The sequence below is a fragment of the Mrakia frigida genome (assembly GCF_051309035.1).
Source record: "Mrakia frigida strain ATCC 22029 unplaced genomic scaffold BDY24scaffold_5, whole genome shotgun sequence".
NCBI classification, from domain to species: Eukaryota; Fungi; Basidiomycota; class Tremellomycetes; order Cystofilobasidiales; family Mrakiaceae; genus Mrakia; species Mrakia frigida.
In genome coordinates this window covers 587,398-607,509 of record NW_027481276.1, presented here as the reverse complement: position 1 = coordinate 607,509, position 20,112 = coordinate 587,398, and the positions used below count along the sequence as shown (strand labels likewise).

General features: G+C 53.9%; 5 protein-coding genes across 5 annotated transcripts; 3 read left to right on the top strand and 2 right to left on the bottom strand.

The window, feature by feature from the left end:
• Nucleotides 1-1,237: 1,237 nt before the first annotated feature.
• On the bottom strand, nucleotides 1,238-3,247 carry BDY24DRAFT_379662 (RPA3 domain-containing protein). Its single transcript, XM_076639070.1, has 9 exons — nucleotides 2,649-3,247; nucleotides 2,535-2,553; nucleotides 2,433-2,454; nucleotides 2,303-2,332; nucleotides 2,127-2,171; nucleotides 1,904-1,924; nucleotides 1,666-1,765; nucleotides 1,391-1,454; nucleotides 1,238-1,287 (listed from the first exon to the last, which is right to left on the bottom strand). Exons 1-9 carry the CDS (start codon nucleotides 2,770-2,772, stop codon nucleotides 1,278-1,280), a joined length of 435 nt encoding a protein of 144 aa, XP_076499577.1. The 5' UTR covers nucleotides 2,773-3,247; the 3' UTR covers nucleotides 1,238-1,277.
• A 5-nt stretch (nucleotides 3,248-3,252) lies between these two features.
• On the bottom strand, nucleotides 3,253-6,316 carry DHH1 (DExD/H-box ATP-dependent RNA helicase DHH1). The gene is made up of 8 exons (XM_076639069.1): nucleotides 5,882-6,316; nucleotides 5,661-5,727; nucleotides 5,412-5,564; nucleotides 4,894-5,337; nucleotides 4,665-4,793; nucleotides 4,404-4,584; nucleotides 4,269-4,321; nucleotides 3,253-4,183 (listed from the first exon to the last, which is right to left on the bottom strand). Exons 1-8 carry the CDS (start codon nucleotides 5,902-5,904, stop codon nucleotides 3,686-3,688), a joined length of 1,548 nt encoding a protein of 515 aa, XP_076499576.1. The 5' UTR covers nucleotides 5,905-6,316; the 3' UTR covers nucleotides 3,253-3,685.
• An 842-nt stretch (nucleotides 6,317-7,158) lies between these two features.
• On the top strand, nucleotides 7,159-10,018 carry BDY24DRAFT_412598 (pectin lyase fold/virulence factor; the record flags this gene model as incomplete). The annotated part of the gene is made up of 11 exons (XM_076643083.1): nucleotides 7,159-7,309; nucleotides 7,380-7,553; nucleotides 7,658-7,724; nucleotides 7,817-7,864; nucleotides 7,983-8,217; nucleotides 8,295-8,316; nucleotides 8,411-8,525; nucleotides 8,607-8,811; nucleotides 8,902-8,947; nucleotides 9,053-9,155; nucleotides 9,703-10,018. 11 exons carry the CDS (start codon nucleotides 7,159-7,161, stop codon nucleotides 10,016-10,018), a joined length of 1,482 nt encoding a protein of 493 aa, XP_076499575.1.
• Nucleotides 10,019-10,646: 628 nt separating this feature from the next.
• BDY24DRAFT_233534 (uncharacterized protein) lies at nucleotides 10,647-12,829 on the top strand. The gene is made up of 15 exons (XM_076636652.1): nucleotide 10,647; nucleotides 10,748-11,024; nucleotides 11,113-11,209; nucleotides 11,284-11,292; nucleotides 11,358-11,396; nucleotides 11,464-11,542; nucleotides 11,613-11,702; nucleotides 11,813-11,962; nucleotides 12,037-12,048; nucleotides 12,117-12,154; nucleotides 12,225-12,242; nucleotides 12,310-12,330; nucleotides 12,416-12,457; nucleotides 12,531-12,726; nucleotides 12,810-12,829. The coding sequence occupies exons 2-14, from the start codon at nucleotides 10,856-10,858 to the stop codon at nucleotides 12,583-12,585; spliced, it is 819 nt and encodes a 272-aa protein (XP_076499574.1). The 5' UTR covers nucleotide 10,647; nucleotides 10,748-10,855; the 3' UTR covers nucleotides 12,586-12,726; nucleotides 12,810-12,829.
• A 1,418-nt stretch (nucleotides 12,830-14,247) lies between these two features.
• Nucleotides 14,248-19,294, top strand: SPT16 (chromatin-remodeling protein SPT16; the record flags this gene model as incomplete). Its single annotated transcript, XM_076637268.1, has 20 exons — nucleotides 14,248-14,316; nucleotides 14,628-14,738; nucleotides 15,052-15,136; nucleotides 15,229-15,306; nucleotides 15,394-15,505; nucleotides 15,591-15,678; nucleotides 15,746-15,867; nucleotides 15,931-16,009; nucleotides 16,087-16,275; nucleotides 16,350-16,514; nucleotides 16,584-16,714; nucleotides 16,781-16,886; nucleotides 16,965-17,273; nucleotides 17,359-17,529; nucleotides 17,603-17,783; nucleotides 17,865-17,990; nucleotides 18,068-18,183; nucleotides 18,258-18,736; nucleotides 18,821-18,950; nucleotides 19,046-19,294. The coding sequence occupies 20 exons, from the start codon at nucleotides 14,248-14,250 to the stop codon at nucleotides 19,292-19,294; spliced, it is 3,096 nt and encodes a 1,031-aa protein (XP_076499573.1).
• Between the last annotated feature and the right edge of the window lie 818 nt (nucleotides 19,295-20,112).

The following is a 20,112-nucleotide window of genomic DNA, read 5'->3' as shown; positions in this document are numbered from 1 at the left end:
AGGACGGAGGTCAGCTCTCTTCCTCCTCCTCTCAACCACAACGCAAGGCTAGACTCACGAGAGGAACGACGGATCCTTCAACAGCAAGTCCTCCTTCCTGCTAGCATCCGAGGGAGTCAATGAACCTGAGGCAGAGGGAAAAAGGGAAAAGAAAAATCAGCGCCGCGCTTCAACATCAACGCAAAGAACAAAGCAAACTCAGTGCTCACAGTGTCCAAGAATAGAGTCCGTGGGAGCGTAGAGTTTGAGTGAAGAAGAAGTGATTGATGAAGGCCAACCCTCGCCGGTGTAGGAGGGAGGAGGGAGACGAGGAGGAGAGAGGAGGGGAGGGCAAGTCGTCGAGCTCGTGGTCTGAGGGAAGGAAGCGTTCTACCCTTTTCGAATCCTTTTTGTACTGTTTTCTCCTGTTCCCGCAGCAGGCCCATCTTCCACTTCGCCTTCGTCTTCTCGCTCAATCTTGAAACAGGAACCAACAGGAACAACGAAACAACAAAGGGAACGAGCGCGATCGACAGACCCCCTCGCGCCGGCCCGCCCTCCCTTTGTCCTCAACCACCCTTCCTTCCTTCCTTCCCCGTCCTTCCCTCACAACTCCTGTTCCTTCTTCTGTTTCAAGACTTTGCTTCCTACTCCATATCCCTCCCTCCTTCTCCCCCCTTCTTCCCTTCATCACGATGTCGAACCCTCAGCCTGCTCCCTCCCCTCGTCCTTTCGGTGGATCTCGAGGAGGAAAATTCAGCATCTTTTCGACCTACAAGACAGACGAAGTCGGAAGACTCCAGAACAGAGAAAAGAAGAAGCTTGGGAAACAGCAGACTCGTTCTCCAGGAGAGTTCCCCCTCAATCAACAAAAGAACAACCTCCCTCCCTCTTCCTCCCTTTCCTCTTCCGCCAACAGATGGTCTCAGAGACGAGTCGGACTGGGACAGAACAAGGTCCTCATGTCTCCGCAAGAGCAACAACGGTTTCGGAGCGGCTCAAAAATATCAGACGGGAGGTGAGTTTTTATGCTGCTAAGGACAGCGGAAGCCTCCCAACGCTCTTTCGCTCGCCGTTCGTTCTAAACATACATTCGGTCTATTCACTGCTTGTTTCCCTGGTCCTCGTTTTTCACTCATGTTGTGCGATTGGTTGGAGGAGCTGAGCTGGAGGGAGATCGAGATAAAGGAGGGGAGGAAGAAGTCGCCGCCGGTTTCTCTTTTTTATTTTTCGTTCTTGCCGAAAACCGGAGAAGAGAGAGAGCTCGTTCAAAGTCGTTTCATGCTTGATTTCGGTAGCTAGAAGATACTGCTCGAGAAACAAATCCCAAACCAACAAAGAAACGGTGGTCAGCTCTCTCGGGGGGGGAAGGCAGGGCGTCGCGAGTTTCGAGAATCGAGAGACAACTCACGAGGTCTCCTCGTCCTCCATCGCTCCAGCCATCAACTTCGTCACCGTATCTACCACCGACATATCTGAATCCAAGCCGAGACACAAAGGAAGGCAAGAAAGAGGCCAGGTTCTCGAGTCAGCCGAGCAAAGAGGCGAGAGGACGAAACGAAGATCCAACACGCGTGCGGGGTGAACGAGACCGTCTCCTCGTCTTCTGCTTCGCGTATTCGAAGCGAGCAGGAAAGAGGAGATAGAATGAATGGGGAGGAGAGGAGAGAAGAGAGGAGGTCTCACCGAGATCGGATCCCATGTCGATGGACCAGAGGACCTTGATGCTGAGATCCTCCTGAACTTTGCCGATGACTTCGACGTAGGTTTCGGAGAGGTGAGCGTCCTGTTGGTAGAAAGAGAAGCATCGTAGGTCAGTCTATGTAGAGCTGAAGAGGAAATCCGAGGGATGTCGAGCTCGAGGGCAGCGAAGGAGAGAGGAGAGAGGAGGAAGAGGAGGAAGTGCGAAAGCTCATCAACTCACTCGGTTGAGGTGGAGATCGACCTGGGTCGACGAAGGCAAAGGACAAACATGTCAGCTCAGTGTACAAGCAGACTGTGACTCTCTACAAAGAAAGGAGAGAACCCGCTGGCATCGCTCCTTGCCTTCGAGCTCACACCCTGCCCCTTCCTTCTCTCCTTCTTCCTCCTCCTCGAACCCTCCCGCAACCTTTCACTCTCATTCTCGCCCATTAACTCAAACTCACCTGTCCTTTATCCGAAGCCTCGACGATAGCGGTGTCCCCGTTCAGCTGCAGCAGACCAAAGTTGAAAGGAGGTCAGCTTGAAGCTCAGAGCAGCTCAGAGCTCGTTTCTCCTCTCCTTCCATCCCTCACGCCTCCCCCTCGCCGTCTGTTCTCTCTACAAACGATTAAAAGCTGACCTTAACGACCTTAGCAGTCAGCCTGACAGTCTAGTGAAACGAAACGAACGCAAACGAACGAGGTCAGCTCCTCGTTCTCGCCACCTCTCCACTCCTCTCCTTCCCTCTTCCTTCTTTCCTTTGAGCTCACCTTCCCCCTGAAATCACCGAGCCTGAATGAAATCGGAGAAGAAAGAGCTGATCAGCTCTCTGGCCGATGCCAAGCATTAATCACCGAATCACCGAGACTTACATAGCAGAGTTGACGCGTTCTGTTCGAGGGAGGGAGGGAGGGAAGGAAGGAGGAAGGAGGGATCAGCGACGTTCGTTCGTTCGTTCGCCAAAGGGAGAGATGGGAGGCACTAACGTGTGACGACCGACATAGTAGAGTAGAGAGGGGAGGGACGGGATGGGAAGGGATGGGATGGGATGGGTTGAGGTGGTGGAGTGGGTGGGAGATGGAAGGGAAGCGAAGGGAAGGACGTGGTCATGATTTGAGCTTTCCTTTCGCGTCGCGTTGACGTCGTTTCGGTATCATGTATCTAAATTCAATTCGGGGAGTTCCTTTTTGAAACGCGTTTTGCTTTTGCTTTCCTGACCCAAGATGGAAGAGAGAGCAAGGCGTTCATTGTCCCGAACCAGAAAGGAACGAAAGCGAAAAGCTAGGGGAAGAAAAAAGGTAGGCGATCGACTTCTTCTCCCTCCTCCGCTAAGCTAGACTCTTGACTGTATTCGTTAGGTTCTCCTTCTCCTCCTCTCTCCTCCTCTCCTCCTCCCTCCGACGACGAACGAACGAGCGACTCCCGTCCTTCCCTTGCTCCTCCCTCCTTCCCTGCGACGACGAGTTGAAAAAAATAGTGTGAGTTGGGTCTGGGTGATGGCGAGGGCGAAAGAGGTGGGTTGAGAAGGGCAGGCGAGGTGGTAGGACGGACGACGGAGGGAGGAGAGGGAGGAGGAGGAGGAGGAGGGGTTGAGTGGGAATGGATCGGTGGCTGGGATAAGATTTGAGTTGGATGGAGGATGTGGCCGACGACGACAAAGGTGTTTGTAGAATCGAGCGGTCATGGGAGGAGTGGTGGGTGGGAACGAGGAGGGGGCCGTGAGAGATCGTTGGAGGAGATGGATTTGGGGGATGCTTTGATGGGTACGGAGGGGGGATACGAACGATGACTACGACGACTGAGGGAGGGGAGACCGATACAAAGGTAGGGTAAGAAGAAGAAGGAAAGGAATGAAAACAACGCCGACCGACGTGAAAAGAGGCATGCTGAAACGACGAACGAACGAACGAAAAAGCACAAAAGAGAGAAGAGAGACAAGCAAAAGCAACACACACACAGGCTAGCATCCAAAACAACCTAACAACGAACGGGAAGCTCTAGAGAGAAATGAACGACCCTGCTTCTACGTCGAAGGTTGAGGAGCTGCCGGTGGTGGTGCTCGTCCGTTGTTCGAGTTCTGTCGGCCGTTCGCTGGAGGTCCTCGATTCGACGTCGAGTTGGACGACGAGTGCTGCTGAGGTTGAGGTCGTCCCTGCTGCTGCTGCTGCTGACGAGCGGGCTGGTTGTTCGAGTTCGGGTTCGACGAAGGAGCGGGAGCTCGTCGCTGCTGCTGTTGTTGTTGCTGCTGCTGCTGTCCGTTGGATGACGAGGAAGCCTGAGGAGCGGCAGGTGGAGGAGCGGGGAGTGGACGAGGAGCCTCCTCGATGGCGGAGGGAGCGACGTAGAGTCGAGCGTCGATGATGGAAGGGACGGGTTGGATTTCGGTTCCGAGCTCCTGCTCGATTCGGTACAGGTTGAATCGATCCTCGTAAGTGAGGAGGTTGATGGCGATACCGAGGTGACCGAATCGTCCAGATCGTCCGATTCGATGAAGGTAGGTCTCGGCGGTCTTGGGGAAATCCTGTGAAAGGAAAGCAGGGAGAAGCAAAGGTCAGTGACGGGTCGAGCGAGCTCCCACGCTTCAGGGTCGAAAGAGAAGAACGAACGAAGTTGATAACGACGTTAACGGCCTGGATATCGATACCTCGAGTGAGGAGATCTGAACGGAAAAGAAAGGAAGAACGCGTCCAGGTCAGAACCTGAAAGAGAGGACGGGAGGAAGGAGGATCGTAGAGACTCACCAGAGCAAACCAAGTTCCTGCACACACCCGACCTGAAGTCGTGGAAGACTCGGTTTCGGTGAGCCTGGAGCATCTTGGCGTGAGAGTAGAAGCACGAGTATCCGAGCTCGGTGATCTTCTTTGCGAGGAGTTCGACTCGGTTCGTGGAGTTGCAGAAGATGATGGATTGGTTGATTTGGAGCTGAAGACGAAGGGAGAGGAGAACGATCAGTATCGAGTTGAGAGGTAGGACCGAGAAGCACGAGAGGATAGAGAGCTCACCTTGGAGAAGAGAGTGTTGAGGCAGTGGACCTTCTGACGTTCCTCGACGAACGCGTAGTACTGAGTGACTCCTCGAAGAGTGAGCTCGTCCATGAGGTTGATCTCGTAGGGTTGGACCATGTGCTTGTCCTAGAAGCACGAAGAAGGAAAGAGGGGTGTCAGCTCGGTGAGCTCTTGACTCGTGAAGGAGTTGTGAGGAGGGAAGGGAGAGGAGGAAGGGAGGACGAACCTTGAAGTCCTTGACGATGATGGGGAACGTGGCCGAGAAGAGCATGACCTGCCTTTCCGGAGGGCAGAAGCTGAGAAGCTGCTCCATAACCGGCTGGAACTCAGGACTGAGGAGCTTATCGGCCTCGTCCATCACGAACGTAGGGCAAGCGCTGAGGTCGGCGATTCCCTTTCCAGCGAGATCGAGGATCCTTCCAGGAGTTCCGACGAGGACGTGAACGGGTTCCGAGAGTCGAAGGATGTCGTCCTTGAGGGTAGTTCCTCCAGTCGTGACCATGATGTTGATACCCATGTGCTTTCCGAGGGTCTTGCAGACCTGAGAGGTTTGGAGGGCGAGCTCTCGGGTGGGAACGAGGAGGAGGGCCTGGATCTTTGGGATCTTGACGTTGATCTTTTCGAGGGAAGGGATGATGAAGGCAGCGGTCTTTCCGGTTCCGTTCTTGGCCTGGAGAAGAGAAGAAGCGAGGAGAGGTCAGCAAGGAGAGGTTGAACAAGAAGCAGGGAGGAAGGAGGACGAACTCGAGCGAGGATATCTCGTCCGGTCAAAGCGACAGGGATGGCCTCCTCCTGGATAGGACTTGGTCGTTCGAAACCGGCCTCGAAGATTCCCATGAGCAGCTCTCGCTTGAGGAAGTAGTCCTCGAATTCGTTTCCTTTGGTGTTGAGGACATCCTGAAGGAGAGAGGAAGGGAAGGAACGAAGGAGGTCAGCTTTTGCGAGGTCGAGGTCGTCGGAGCGGAAGAAGGACAAGCGAAAGCGTCGATTTACCTCAGTCTGAGGTCGGTCGTCCTTCTTGGGGAGGTTGAGCTGACTCTTCCAGGATTCAGGTTGTTTGCTAGAGGAAAGAGGGAGAGGGGAGGAGACGGGTCAGCTCGTTCGTCGGAGAAAGAAGGGGAGGAAGGGAGGAAGGAGAGAGGGCACAGGTCGTTTCCTCTCGTCCTTTCCCTTCGACGCGTAGGTATACGAAGAAGCGAGGAGGTGACGCTCACGTTGAGGATGATGATGAAGCCATGGTTGTTGTTGGTTGTGGCTGAAGGGATGGGGAGGAGCGGTGGTGGTGGTGGATTTGGTTGATCTCCCTGTCGAGAGATGGAAGGAAAAGATGCGAAGAGACTAGACGTGGACGAAGGTCGAGAAAGATGTTGGTCTCGATGGAACGTCCGTAGGAGTGAGAGCTGAGTTGGAGGTTGTAGTTTGAGGAGAGGGGAGGTGGTGTTGACGGAAGGGAGGAGCGGGGAGCGTTGAAGGTGAAAGGGAAGGAGGAAGGAGGTGCGATGGATGAGAGGACCGTTCAAGAACGACCGTAGATAGAAGAGTTGGTTTGCTGCTGTTGGTTTGTTGACAATCTCGATATAGAGGTGGATCGAGAGAGAGAAGAGAGAGCGGAGCTTTGTTGGCTGGAGGAAGCTGGAGAAGAAGAAGGTGAGAGGTAAAGGAGACAAAGTGAAAACGGAAACAGCTCGACTCTCCCTCCTCATTTTCGGCAGCAAACTTGGATTCTCACGACTTTCAACTTCTTTTCTCTCAACCATCACCATCTCAATCGAGGACTTGACCTCTCAGCGTCTACACTCCAGCCCTTCCAGCTTCGCTGACCTTAGTTTGTGGCTACAGAACTGAACCTCGGAAACGTCTCCCGCCTTACGCCCTCTTTTCTCTCCTTCTCTCCTCTTCTTCTCCATTTCCTGGTAATCAAGCCGCGTGGGCTCGAAGACCTCCACCTCGAGTGTACACAGCTCTTTTCCCTTACAGCCAACACCAATTTTGTTGGAACGCTTCGCCCTCCCTTCGACTCTCGCTCTCAATCTCACCTCTGTCCCCTCTCCTCCTCGCCGACCTTGTTCGGCTGCTTGCTCCCCACTTCAGCCCAAACACACAGATCATCCACACCTCCATCACCGCGTCTTTCTTGGATGTCTCGCTTTCAAGTTCTCGCAGCGGTTTCGGACGCTGTAGATATCTCCCACCTCCTCTCCCCTGAGTCTCGCCTTCTCCGACCTCTCTTCTCTCTTCCAGCCGCGGAGTTGACTCAGTTTTTCTTCCTTCGACAGACTTCTTCCCCTATAGACGGACCGGAAAGACTCCGACCTGTCTTTTCCTCAAAACCCAGGGTGCTTTTTCCTTCTTCGCTCTCTACGACCACCTTCCCGCTCTCCTCCCCTCCCTGCCTCCCTCCGTTCCCTCGTCTTCGCTGTGGTTGCGACGCTCCTTCTCACGCCTACCCCAAACACACTCTTTCAACGCCTCCTCCTCTCTTACTCTAACCATGCTCTTCCTCTCCTTCCTCACCTCCGTCCTCCTCCTCCCCGCTGCCTCTCTCGCTGCTTCTCCTTGGGCGACCCCTCAGCCTCGAGCCCTCTCTCGTTGGACGCCCCGAGAACCTTCGACTTTCCGACCTCTCTCTCAGAGAGTCCCTAGTAAGTTATGCATCTCTGCTTCTTCTTATCGAGCTCAAACTGACCTGCTTCTTCTTCTTCGACTCTTCAGTGAAAGCGAGAGCGTCGCCCGTCCCCGTCAATTGGAAGCGAGATGAACCTACCACCGGAGACTACGTGGTTCGAAACGTAGGAAATCAGCCCGGACAATACGCCACCATTCAAGCTGCCGTTGATGCTCTTGCACCAGTCAAGGCTGGCGGGAGGATTTTCGTTTGCCCTGGGAGTGAGTCGACGTTTCTCCGATCCCATCTCCCTCTCGCTCTCGCTTGCAGTGCCGGTTCGTTCATGTTCTATTCTCAGGCCCTGACTTTTCCTCGCTATTTTCAGTTTACAAGGAACAGGTCCTCGTCAAGAACGCTAAGGGTCCGATCTCGATTCAAGGTTCGACTCCGGAGTGAGTCGACGCGTCTTCGTTTTTCTCGCCTCCTTTCCCTCGCTCCGCCGCTGACTCTCTTCCTCCCCTTCTTCTTTCTCCCACTTCTTCAGTGCTTCATCGTACGCTAGCAACCAAGTCACCATTTCTTTCAACGCTCTGTAAGTCAACCTTCCCTTCCGAACCAAAACGAACGACGAGACGAGACGATCCCAAACGGAGAGTTGGAATGAAACGCTGACCTTTCTCTCTCTCTTCCTTTCTCGATTTGATCCACAGTGCCTCTAACGCCGGATCCAACGACGCCAGTGCCACCTTCCGAGCTTCTCAGGCCAATTTCAAGCTTTACAACCTCAACATCGAGAACACCTACGGCCACACCGCTCCTGGATGTCAATGCCAGGCCGTCGCTCTTTCGACTCAGGGATCTGGGCAGCAAGGGTTCTACGGAGTCAGGCTTTCAGGCTACCAGGATACGCTTCTCGCCAACAAGGGGACTCAGATCTTTGCGAAGGTCAGCGCTGGGCTTCGTTTCGCTCGACGAAGGCTCGACAGTGCTGATGTTTTCCCCCTTCTTTCTTGTTTCTTTAGTCCGCCATCAGTGGAGCTGTCGGTCAGTATCTCGTAGACTTTATTCGAAGATTTCGTCGGAGGAGGAAAGAGAAGAGAAAGAGACGCGTCGCTGACCTCGTTCCCTTCTCGTTCAGACTTCATCTTCGGTCAATACGCCCCCACTTACATTTGGAACTCGGACATCATATCCGTCTCCAAGGGAGCCATCACCGCCCCAGGAGGGGCGACTGTCGATGCGGGTCAGATTTTGTGAGTCTTCGTTCTTTCTTTCCTTTCCGTTCCCTTTCCTTCCCCTGACCCACCTTCCCTCGCCTTCCTCCTCCCCGTCAGCGTCTTCGACAACTCTCGGATTATCGCCTCCGCCGACGCTGCTGCCAACACCTCCGGAGCCGCCGACTTGGGACGACCTTGGAAGGAGTACGGGAAGTCGGTCTACCTCAATTCCTACATCGGACCCCACGTCTCCAAGGCAGGTTGGACGATCTGGACTGCCTCTGCTCCTAACACCGCCAACTCTATCCTTGCGGAATACAAGGTGAATTTTCTTCTCTTCCCTCCGCCTTTCTCTCTCTCCTTTCCTCGAACGATCGAAGCAACGTCGCTGACGCCCGTCCTTCCCTCGCAGAACACCGGACCTGGAAACTACGAGAACAACGCTGGAACTCGAGCCAGTGAGTCTTCATCCCTACCTTCCACCGATCTTGGACTCGAGATCGAACGCTGGATCAGCTCTCAGGATTCTGACGCGTCGTCCTTTCCTTCTCCGTGTCTTCAAGGTTTCGCGAAGAAGCTCACCGATGCTCAAGCTCTCGACTACACTATCGACAAGGTCCTCGGATCCGATTACACTTCCTGGGTCGATTCTGCTTACCTCAACTAGTTTTTCGAATGAGATCGCTTCTCCGCGTTCGATCTTGCTCTTCGTGGTCTTCTTTCTGGTTGTTTAGTTGGTTGTATATACGAATTTTCCCTTGGACATTCCCGTCTTCTTCTCTCCTTTCTAGTCTCGGATCGCATAGAATGGATGGCTTCATTTTTGAAGAATCCGCTCTGTTGACCTTTCGAAGTCGTCCTCACGACGCGCGCGTCTCACCTTTGTCTCCCTGCGTCGAGACGAAGGAAGCAAGACTGACGAGCTTTCGAGCTCTTCTGGTGCTTGTTTGAAGTTTCAAGACGTGTGTCACCTGGGAGGGAGGTCAGAAGGGAGGAGTGCGGGTGGTGGCTACTTCGAAAGTTGAGTGGAGTGGGTCGTCGATGCTGGAGAGCGAGTCAATCTCCCCGCCCTCTTTCTCTTCGTTCCTCTCCGTCTACAGTTCCCTCTGAACTCTCCCGTCTTCCTCCGTTTTTCCTCCTAAAGCTGCGATCAACACCTCGTCGATTCAAGGACGACGTGACTACAAGAAGGCGCTCTCGACGGCGTGTCGAGCTCAATCAAAACCAACGCTGCCGACTTCAACGTGATCACCGAGTCGAACGCCAACGGAGACGTCGACGAAGAAGTCGACCCCGAATCAGAATCTCAAGCAGGGGACGAGACAAGCTCGTCGCCCGAGGGACTCGTCGATTACCTGACGAAGGATCCTGTGCGAACGACCCTCCTCGTTCTCCTCATCGTTTCGCTTCTCTTCAACCTTCTCAGCCTCGTTCATGGAGGAGGATCTGGAAGAGTGGATGAGATGGTGCAAGGGAGAGCTTGGAAGGGGGGAGGAGGTTCACAGGGCTATGGAGAGGCTGGAGATTGAACGAGAGTGGGAGGGTGTGAGAGTTTGTTTGAACGGACAGGTTGGTGGGTTGGAGGGATGAGAAAGCCCTCAATGAGTCTGTAGGGATATCATTCAGCTTCGCTCTTCCCGATTTCTCTGATGTGAAACTCAGGCTGAGAGAAGGACGGAGAAAGAACGGGGAGGGAGGGAGAGCGGGCAACGAAGGGGACGGACCCGGCTCCCCTCTTCACCCTCCCCTCTCTGCCTATTCGAGACGTTGCTCGTTCCCTTCTAGTCCTTTTCTCCCCTTAGACCTGACATCCCGTTATGTTCGTTGAGCTTGACTCTCGATCGCTGATCTCTTCTCTTTTTGACAGAACCAGCGAGCCACAGCTGGCGATTGGACGCGTCCGAAACGATCCTCTTCTCTCCCCGACCCCTCATTCAGGACAAAAACAGATCGACGCCCCTTTCCCTGTTTGCTTCATGAATGCCGGTTGTCGACTCTCGAGGGCAAAGCAAATCGTCAACCTTACCAACCTGACTCTCAACCACCATCTACTTTTTACCTCTTTTTCAGTCTCCCTCTTCTCGTTCGCGTCCCCTTTTCTCAAGAAGCAGTGCCTGGTGCCCTCTCCTCCGTCTCGAAACTCTTCAATCCTACTTCAGTGAGTATATATCCTACTCAACTCCCGCTCTTATCCGTAGACGGAGAATCCAAGCTGACCAAAGTCCTTCCTTCCTCGTTTTTCGTCCTCTTCTCTTCAGGCTTTGACAGCTCCGTCCTTCCTTCTTCGAAACCACCCCTCCCTCCGACTCCTACCCAACTCTCTTGCCACATCTCTCTAATTCTACCCCCGCTCCTTCACCATAACCATGCTCTCCTTCGCCATCAACCCTCTTGGTCTCCTCTCACTCTTTCTCCTCTTCTCGTCGACCCTCGTCGCCGCTTCCGGTCGAGGTCACTCCTCGAGAAGCCCCTCGCGAAGGCAGAATAACAGGAACGGCAACAACAACAACAACAACAACTTGCAGGCTTCTCTCAGTGAGTTTTCTTCCTTCTCCTGTTTCGGCAGCCTTTCGCGTGGGACCAACACTACGCTGAATCAAACTCCTCCGCTTTCCTTCTTCAGCTCTGGACGCCAGTCAAATTCAGTCGAACCTTGCGAACAACGGTCAGGATCCTCCCGTTGCTGGACAAGTCGCGTCGTTGACGTCGACCAACAACTTGTGAGTCTTCGAAGCGAGACGCGTCTCCCTTTCGTTGACCTTGAGCTCACGCCTCCCTTCACTCCTTTCTACAGCATCAACTTGTGAGCCTCGCTGATTTATCCTTCTTCTTCGCACCATCTCTGAGCAGAGTTTTTCTGCCCGACAGCTGTGCAACCACGAACCTGGCGTTAACGAATGGAAATCAGTGAGTCACCCCGGACGTCCTCTGACTCTTGTGGTCGATCTGATCCCTTTATTTGGTCTTTCCTCAGAGTTATCGCTGGATCCTGCAACCCCACTCCTATGGGTAGCATCATTGCTCAAGGAAAGGCCCCTTCTTGCAAGTTCTCTGTGCGTTTCAACCTCTTTCGTTTCGACGCGTCTCAAAGCCGACGTTTTTGTCTCGTTTCCACTCCTGCAGAACCCCAAGAACGGAGATACCATCGCTGCCGACACAACCTTCACCATGACCATGAACATCGTCAACCTTCAGACTGGATCTTTCACCAACGTTGGTACTTTCGGGAATGAGAAGAGAGATGAAAGACGAAGGGAGTGACGGCCAGCGACGCTGACCGTTCGATCCCCCTGCCTTCCCCCGTTTCTATTCATCTTCTACAGGCTCAGAAAACATACTTCGCTGCTCCAGCTCAGCTGAACGGAAACGGGATCCTCATTGGCCACTCGCACGTCGTGATTGAATCCATTGCCTCCCTCGACTCGACGACTCCCGCCGATACTACCAAGTTCGCCTTCTTCAAGGGACTCAACGTGAGTCAAACTGAATATCCGCTCTTCAACAAGGCGAACGCTAACTTGATCCTCGTTTTCTTCACCGTTTTCAGAACGCGGCCAACGTGAGCGGGATCCTCCCCCTTTGTTCTCGTTCTTGCTGATCCGATTCCTCTCTCGCTTTCCTTCACAGAACGGTGTACTTTCGGCTACTGTTACCGGTGGTCTTCCGTGAGCTTCATCTTTCGCCTCTGAGAATCGAAATTGACACTGACCGTCGTCCTCGATCTTCTTTCTATAGCGCCGGATTCTACAAGATGTAAGCTCTCTCACGCTTGCGTTGTCCCGCATCTACTGCCTTGAATAACTCCTTCCTCGTCTTACAGGTCCTCAATCAACTCTGCCGCGTTCGTAGATCTTTCATGTTCACTCAAACTCGCAACTCGAGAATGACAAGTTGACGCGTCGTTCTTTCGTCCCCTTTTCCCTCAGTAACCACCAGCCTGCTCTCGTCGGAGTCGCTCAACATGGAAGGTGAGTCAAACAGCTATTATTGGTTCGTCCTGTTCATTCCTCGCTGAAAATCTTTCTCTGCGCCATCGTGAAGCCTTGACGACGCCGGTGAGTCGCTGTTCGATCGACCCACCTCTTTCCCTTTCTGACTCTGTGTTTCTCTCCACTCAGTCTATTTCACCGTCACAGCCTCAGGAGCATCTACTGGAGGATCAGCGGGTGGAGGATCCGCGGGAGGAGCTCAGAATGGAGGAGGAAACAACGGAGTTATCGACGTTCCTGTCGCTACCGTGAGTCCCTCACCCTCTTCGAACGTGTTTTCCGCCTTTCTTGCCCTCAAGGAAGTACTCAGAAGTAACACCTCTTTCTCCAGGACGTCGCTGCCCCTACCACGACCGCTCAGGCTTCTGTTGCGACGACCGTTGCTGCTGTCGAGACCGACGCTGTGAGTCTTTTCTCTTTTTTTCCCCCTCTACCAGTCCGAGCTGACTATCTGCTCTACCGGAATTGATATAGGCTGCTGTTTGCGCTCCTGCAGCTACCGTCACGGTCACCGTTGGAGCTGCTGCCGCTGGTGAGTTTGCTTTGATCGACCGCGTCGAAGTCAAAATCTGATCACTCTTTCTTTTCTCTCTTTCATCAGCTACCACCACCGCTGAGGCCACTGCCATCGTAACCGCTGCTGCTACTACCTCAAAGGCTGCTGCTGTCGTGTCTAAAGTTCGTTTCTCTTTCGACTCCTGGATCAAGGCGTTTCCGACGACTGACGCGTCTTCCCCCTTTTTCCCACCTTTCTTCTCCGTGGACCCCTCAGGTAAACCTCCAAAAGTTCACCGGCAAGCTTGGTGGAGCTGCTCCTCCCGTCGTGGCTTCCAAAGGACGGTTCCTTGTTGGAAAGACAACTCTTCTCAAGACGGCAAACCTTGCGCTCGCTCGGTCCTGCCAGAGTCAGCAGAGCAGTACGTTCAGTTTCACCAAATGGATTTGTCACTCTATTTCGACCCAATCTAATCTTTGTCGTTCCACCTCCAGCTTGTACAACCGCCGCTGTGAAGGCTCGAAACCGAGGTGCCTTGACCTTTGCGACTTGCAACGCGTCAGTCTTTCCTCCTTCTTCCCTACTTTTCAGTTCCCCGAGCTCTCAGCTTCTTTTCTGACTTTTACACCGCGCCTTTTAGCCAACGAACCGCTTGCAGGAAGGCCAACAAGCTCTGAGCGTCGCGATGTCTCCCCTCCCCTCCCACCGACCTCGACCTCCCTCATTCCTGGCGAACCTCCAGACCCATCCCCCTTTGTTCATTTTCGCCCTTGGTGCGCTGGAGCCTGATAGGATGTTCGTTCTTTCTCTAGAACCCTCTGTGCTCGCCTTCGTCCAGCAGAAAGAGAGACGCGTACGGAAACGTCGTCCGTTCCGCGTGGCGCTTCTGCTGGAGAATTTGCTTGTCGAGAATTTGGGAAACGGAAGGAGAGCAAATGTTCAGACATTGGAGTGCCTTCCAGATAGCCACGAGGAAGAAAGATAGACATATCCGGTCAGGGGTCGTCAAGGAAACGACAATCGGGAGCCTGAATGAGGAGGAGGGGGCGAGGAGAGAGACGCGACAAACCATCACCCTCCCTCTCCCTCTCCCCCCCCCCCCCCCCAGCTCAAGCTCACACACCCTCCCTTCCCTCGCCTCCTCTTCCGTTTCCCACCCCCTCCAGCCCTCCCCAGGCCAGACTTCGACGCCATGGTCCCCCCCCCCCCCCCCCCCCCCCCCCCATCAGTCCTCCTTCGCCCTCCTCTCTATCATTGGACGTAGGATCTTATCATGAGTGATATCAAGCTTGACGGTCCTCTCTTCTTCTCGAGATCCAAGGCTCTTCTCAAAGCATGGAAGGTGAGCATTCTCCTTCCTTCCTCCCTCCCTCGCCTTGCCCTTCTTCGCCACCACAACCTGGCGGCCCAATCTCTCTTCTATCACATGTGGAGTTTGGAGCTATCTTGGTGATGTGGATTCCGTTGCGATGGATGGGTTGAGTCGATGGAGGTGGGATGCAAAAGAGGGGAGAGGGAGGAAGGGAGAGCTCGTCGACGTGAAGCTGAGGAGAAGGAGGCTTCGCCTTCTCAAGCCTCTACAAGAAGCTTTTCGCGTTCTGAAAGTACATCTCTCTGTAGCTAACGCCTTTTTTGTTTCTTTCGTCTATCCAGAATGCTGCCAGTTCGGATGAAAACATGAGCTTCGTTGGTGTGGATGCCATCGTCGTTTTGGTCGGAGATCCCGACGAGGATGGAGTCTACAAGAAGAGTACAGCTTTGCAGGTAAGTCTCGATCTGTCTTCATGTCTCCAGCCGCTTGTAGAGATTCCTCTGGTGGTCGTTGTGGAGTAGGTGGAGGAGGAGGGAGCTGAGGAGGCTCTGGTGGAGAAGGAAGGGAAGGGAGTTGGAGGTGCCGTCCGTCGAGCTCTCCCCTTTTCGTCCTAGGACCTTGGTGCCGAAAAGCTGCTGTCCCTCGTAGCTACCAGAGGAACAATTTCTCGAAGATTTCGCTCTCAAGGCGATCCTTGCCGTAGACCTCTCCTCAAAAACCCTCGTCCTTCCGAGCTGACCACTTTCTCCTCCTCCGCTCTCGCAGACGTGGCTTCTCGGATACGAGTTTCCATCGACTCTCATCGTCTTCACCAAGGATCAGATCACCTTCGTATGCTCCTCATCGAAGGGTTCGTTCCAGTTTCATCCCTTACCATCGCGCGAAGAAACAATCTCGAGCTCACCCTCCTTCCCCTTCCCTTCCTTCGCTTCGCTCCACCAGCCAAGATTCTCGCTCAGCTCTCCGCTGGAAGTCCCGACATCCCAATCGTCATTCTCCCCAAAGGCAAGGATCCATCAAGTGCTGGTACGTTCTATGGCCTTCGGCTGCTAGAATTCCTCCTCATCTCGTTTCGCTCGAGCTGAACGACTCACTTCTCCTTCTCAGATCACATCCCGAACGTCATCAAACAGATCGGAGAGACTGGAGAAGGGAAGCGGATCGGTGTTCTGCTGAAGGAGAAGCACAAGGGAAAGCTGGTGGACGAGTGGACCAAGGCGTGAGTGGCGATCGTTTCGTTGTGCTCGTTCGACGCAGAGAGACGAAGCTGAACCATTCTCTGAACGCTGACTGGGTTCGATCAGTCTTGGGGAGGCTGAGAAGAAGCTTGACGAGGTCGACATCGCTCCTGGACTCAGTGCTGTTATGGCATTGAAGGATGCTTCCGAGCTCGTGAGTCTCCTTCCTTTCCCTCGTGTAGCTCGTCACGCTCCTGACCACCGTCTCTCCCGCACTGCAGAAACACATCGCGACGGCAGCTCGTCTCAACACTACTCTCATGACTCACTACTTCGTCGAGAAGATGGCCAGCACCATCGAGGCCGACAAGAAGCTCAGTCACGAGAAGGCGAGCTCTCCTTCGTTCCTCTCGACTCGAAGTTGAGCTGACCACTTCTTTGCTCTTCAAATCTCGTAGTTCGCTAGTCTCGTCGAGAGCAAGATTGGAACCGAGGACAGTGGACCCGATATGAAGCTTTGGTCGAAGAACAAGGCCGTTGCCGACGTGAGTTTATCCTCCTTTCATCCTCGGAATCGAACTCGACCTGACCGCGTCCTCTCCCTTCCTCTGCCTTTCATCAGGTCGATTTCTCTGCCGTCGACTGGATCTACACTCCCATCATTCAGTCCGGAGGAGAGTACGATCTTCGAGCTACCGCCGAGTCGAGCGAGAAGAACCTCAAGGCTGGAGTCATCCTCGCCAGCATCGGTCTTCGAGTTCGAAGTTACTGCTCCAACATGGCTCGAACGTTCCTCATCGACCCTGCCAAGGTCAGTTTGTTTCGCTCTCCATCCTTTTTGGAACTCGAAAGGCTGACTTTTCTTCTGCCGCTTTCGTTCAACAGTCTCAAGAGAAGAACTACACCTTCCTCGTCGAGGTTCAGACCTTCGCTCTCTCAGTGCTCAAGGACGGAGCCGTCGTCAAGGATGTCGTCGGAAAGATCGTGGCTTACGTGCGAGAGAACAGACCTGAGTTGGAGGAGCACTTGCAGAAGGCGATGGGATCGAGGGTTCGTCGCGTCTCTCTCTTTTCGACGGTTCGAACGTCAAGCTCACACCTGCTTTTTTCTCTGCTTCAGACGGGACTCGAGTTCCGAGATAGCAACTTCCTCATCTCTGGAAAGAACGCCAAGACTCTCCAGGAGGGCATGGTCATCAACTTCTCGACCGCCTTCCAGAACCTCGTCGACCCCAAGAACAAGGAGAAGACGTGAGTTCGGATCCTCTGTCCTCGCCTCTTTCCTTCGCTGACATCGCATCCCCCCGTCTTTTTCAGCTACTCCCTGCTTCTCATCGATACCGTCAAGATCGGAAAGGAGAAGGCCATCGTTCTCTCTGACGGAGCCAAGGGTCTCGACGACGTTGTCTTCCTCCTCAACGGCGTGAGTGTCTTTCGAACGACTCTCCTTTCGACGAAACGTCCAAACTAACGCGACTCCGCTTCTCTCTTCTTTCCCCAGGACGAACCCGAGGAGAAGAAGCCCAAGGTCAAGGCCGATCCCTCGCCAAAGAAGGTCTCGGGTCACGTCGTCGGTTCCAAGGTACTTCGAGGAAAGACTCGAGGAGAAGGTCGAACCGACATCGACGAGTCCGCTCAGGTCAAGATGAAGGAGCATCAGAAGGAGCTTCACCACTCTAGGCAGGAGCGAGGCTTGGAGAAGTACAACGAGGACGGGGAGAACGAGGGGAAGAACGACGAGAAGAAGATCAAGAAGTTCGAGAGTTACAAGCGGGAGGATCAGCTGCCGAAGGAGGTTGCTAGGAGGAGGGTGAGTGGATCTGGATCATCTGGTCGAGGAATGTCGAGGAGGCGTGGAAAGCTGACCTTTCGTCTTCCTTCGTCGTGGGGTTCAGATCTTCGTCGACGACGCTCGTCAAACCATCATTCTCCCCATCAACGGCTACGCTACTCCCTTCCACATCAACACCATCAAGAACGTCTCCAAGAACGAGGAGGGAGACTACACCTACCTCCGAATCAACTTCCAATCCCCTGGTCAGATCGCTGGAAAGAAGGAGGATACGGTGAGTCTTTTCTCACTTCTCGTCCTCCTCCGCTCGACCTGACCTCGTTCTCTCCTTTCTTCTTGTCTCGAAGCCGTTCGAGGATCCCAACGCCACCTTCATTCGATCAGCCGTCTTCCGATCTACCGACTCGCATCACTTCGGAAACATCTACGAGCAAATCACCAAGATGCGAACTCAGATGACCAAGAGGGAGAAGGACAAGAAGGAGCTCGCCGACGTTATCACTCAGGATCGTCTGATAGAGATCAAGAGTACGTCTCGGTCCCGTCCCTTTCCCTTAACTGCCTCGCCTCGAGACATAAAGCTCACTCGATCTTTTCTCGGCTTACAAGACAAGCGACCTGCGATCCTCGAACCCGTCATGATCAAGCCTGGACTCGACGGAAAGCGTGTGGCCGGAGAGCTTCAGATCCACGACAACGGTATTCGATACTCGACTCACAGTGGTCAGAAAGTCGGTGAGTGAAAGCAATCTTCTCCTCGGTTGACCTCTCCTCGTCCGAGCTGAACTTCTCCTCTCGACGTCTCTTTCCAGACCTCCTCTTCAGCAACATCAAACACCTCTTCTTCCAACCCTGCGACCACGAGCTCATCGTCATTATTCACGTTCATCTCAAGGCTCCCATCATGATCGGCAAGAAGAAGGCCAAGGTTCGTCGTTCTGCTTATCTCCTCGACCCTTCGACGCGTCGACTGACCTCTCCTCCGTCCCTTCCCCTCTTCAGGATGTTCAATTCTCTCGTGAAGCATCCGACGTTCAGTTCGACGAGACGGGAAACAAGAAGCGGAAGTACCGATACGGAGACGAGGACGAGATCGAGCTCGAGCAGGAGGAACGAAAACTTCGACAGTCCCTCAACCGAGAGTTCAAAGCCTTCTCCGAGAAGATCGCCGCCGCTTCGCACCACTCGGATCCCGCCAACGAGTTCGAGGTCGACATCCCTTTCAGGGATCTCGGATTCCAGGGAGTTCCCTTCAGGACTAACGTCCTCCTCCAACCTACGACGGACTGTCTCGTTCACCTCACCGACATGCCCTTCACCGTCATCACCCTCAACGAAGTCGAGGTCTGCCACTTCGAACGAGTTCAGCATGGATTGAAGCAGTTCGATCTCGTCTTCGTGTTCTCGGACTTCTCGAGATCGCCTCTACACGTCAACTCGATCCCGTTCGGCATGCTCGAGGGCATCAAGGAGTGGTTGGAGTGAGTCTCGATTCGACGCGTCTTCCTTCTTTCCCTCTCTTCTGCGAATCGACTGACCTTCATTCCGTCTTCTCTTTTACTCAGTTCCGTCGACATCCCCATCTCGGAAGGAGCCGTCAACTTGACCTGGTCGGCCATCATGAAGACGGTGAACGAGGATCCGTACGCTTTCTTCGTCGAGGGAGGTTGGGGTTTCCTTGGTGGAGATTCCGATGTTCGTCTCCTCTTCCTTCTTCCTCTTGTTCGTCACTATCGAGACCTTCGAACTGACTCGTTCCTCTTCCTCCTTTCTCTCTTCCCTCTTCACAGGACCAAGGTTCCGACGAATCCGAATCAGCCTCAGAATTCGAAGCCGACTCGGACGTGGGTGCGGCTTCCTCGAAAGGATCCTCCTCTGGCGAGTCGGACTTCGACGAGGGAGCCTCGGACGATGAAGGCTCGGAGGAGGAGTACTCGGAGGGAGAGAGTTGGGACGAGTTGGAGAGCAAAGCCAAGAAGTCGGATGAGAAGAGGTTCGTTTCGCGTCGTCTCTCCTTTTCTTCGAACGCAGATCGCTGACCACCAGCTTCGTATCTTCCTCTTCTTCAATCAGGGATGACGGAAGGAGGCAGCGGGACGAGGATTCGGATGATGGGAAGAAGAAGAAGAGCTCTTCGAAGAGCGGAGGAGGAGGAGGAGGAGCGAAGAACAGGCGTTGAGGTTGAGGGTCGCTTTCGCTGTTGTTCCTTGCTCTTCTTACTTACTTGCTCAGGCTTATAGCTGCCCTCTATGCTTTCTTCTCTTCTTTCAAACGCACTCTCGTGGTCAAGATGTTAGTTTTACGATTTTCCCACGGAGAGGGAACGACCTGGCGACGGCAGGAAAGATCGATGCTCAACGACGAGTTCTCGACCTTCTCCCTCACCACCACGACCCATTCAACGCGAAGCTACCTCCAGGCTTCCCCTTCCTGTTCTGTACCGGTGCTGATACATCGTCCTCACCTTGAAGGAGTCTCCGTTCGGTCAGGAGAAGGAAATCCAAGGGAGGGAGGGGGGAAGGAGGAGTCGAGCTCAACAAAAATCTCGTTCCTTCTCCTCCCCTTGTTCCCTTCCCTCTTCGCCCTCCCCTCCGACACCAGTCTCCCACGAACCGACCCTTCTTCACACCAGCACGCTACATCTCCGGCTTGTTCTTTCCTTCCCTTTGCTCCCTTTGCTGCTGTGAAGGAAGCTTTCTCGATCTCTCGTTCTCCTCCTTCTCCATTCTCGCTCGTTGTTCTCTCGTTACCAATCGCTCAGGTTCCTCCCCCCTTCTATAATGGATTCTCCATCTGCTCTCCTCCAACGTGATCCTCCTTGTTTGGCAACCTCCTGATTACAATCTGTTTCAAGCTT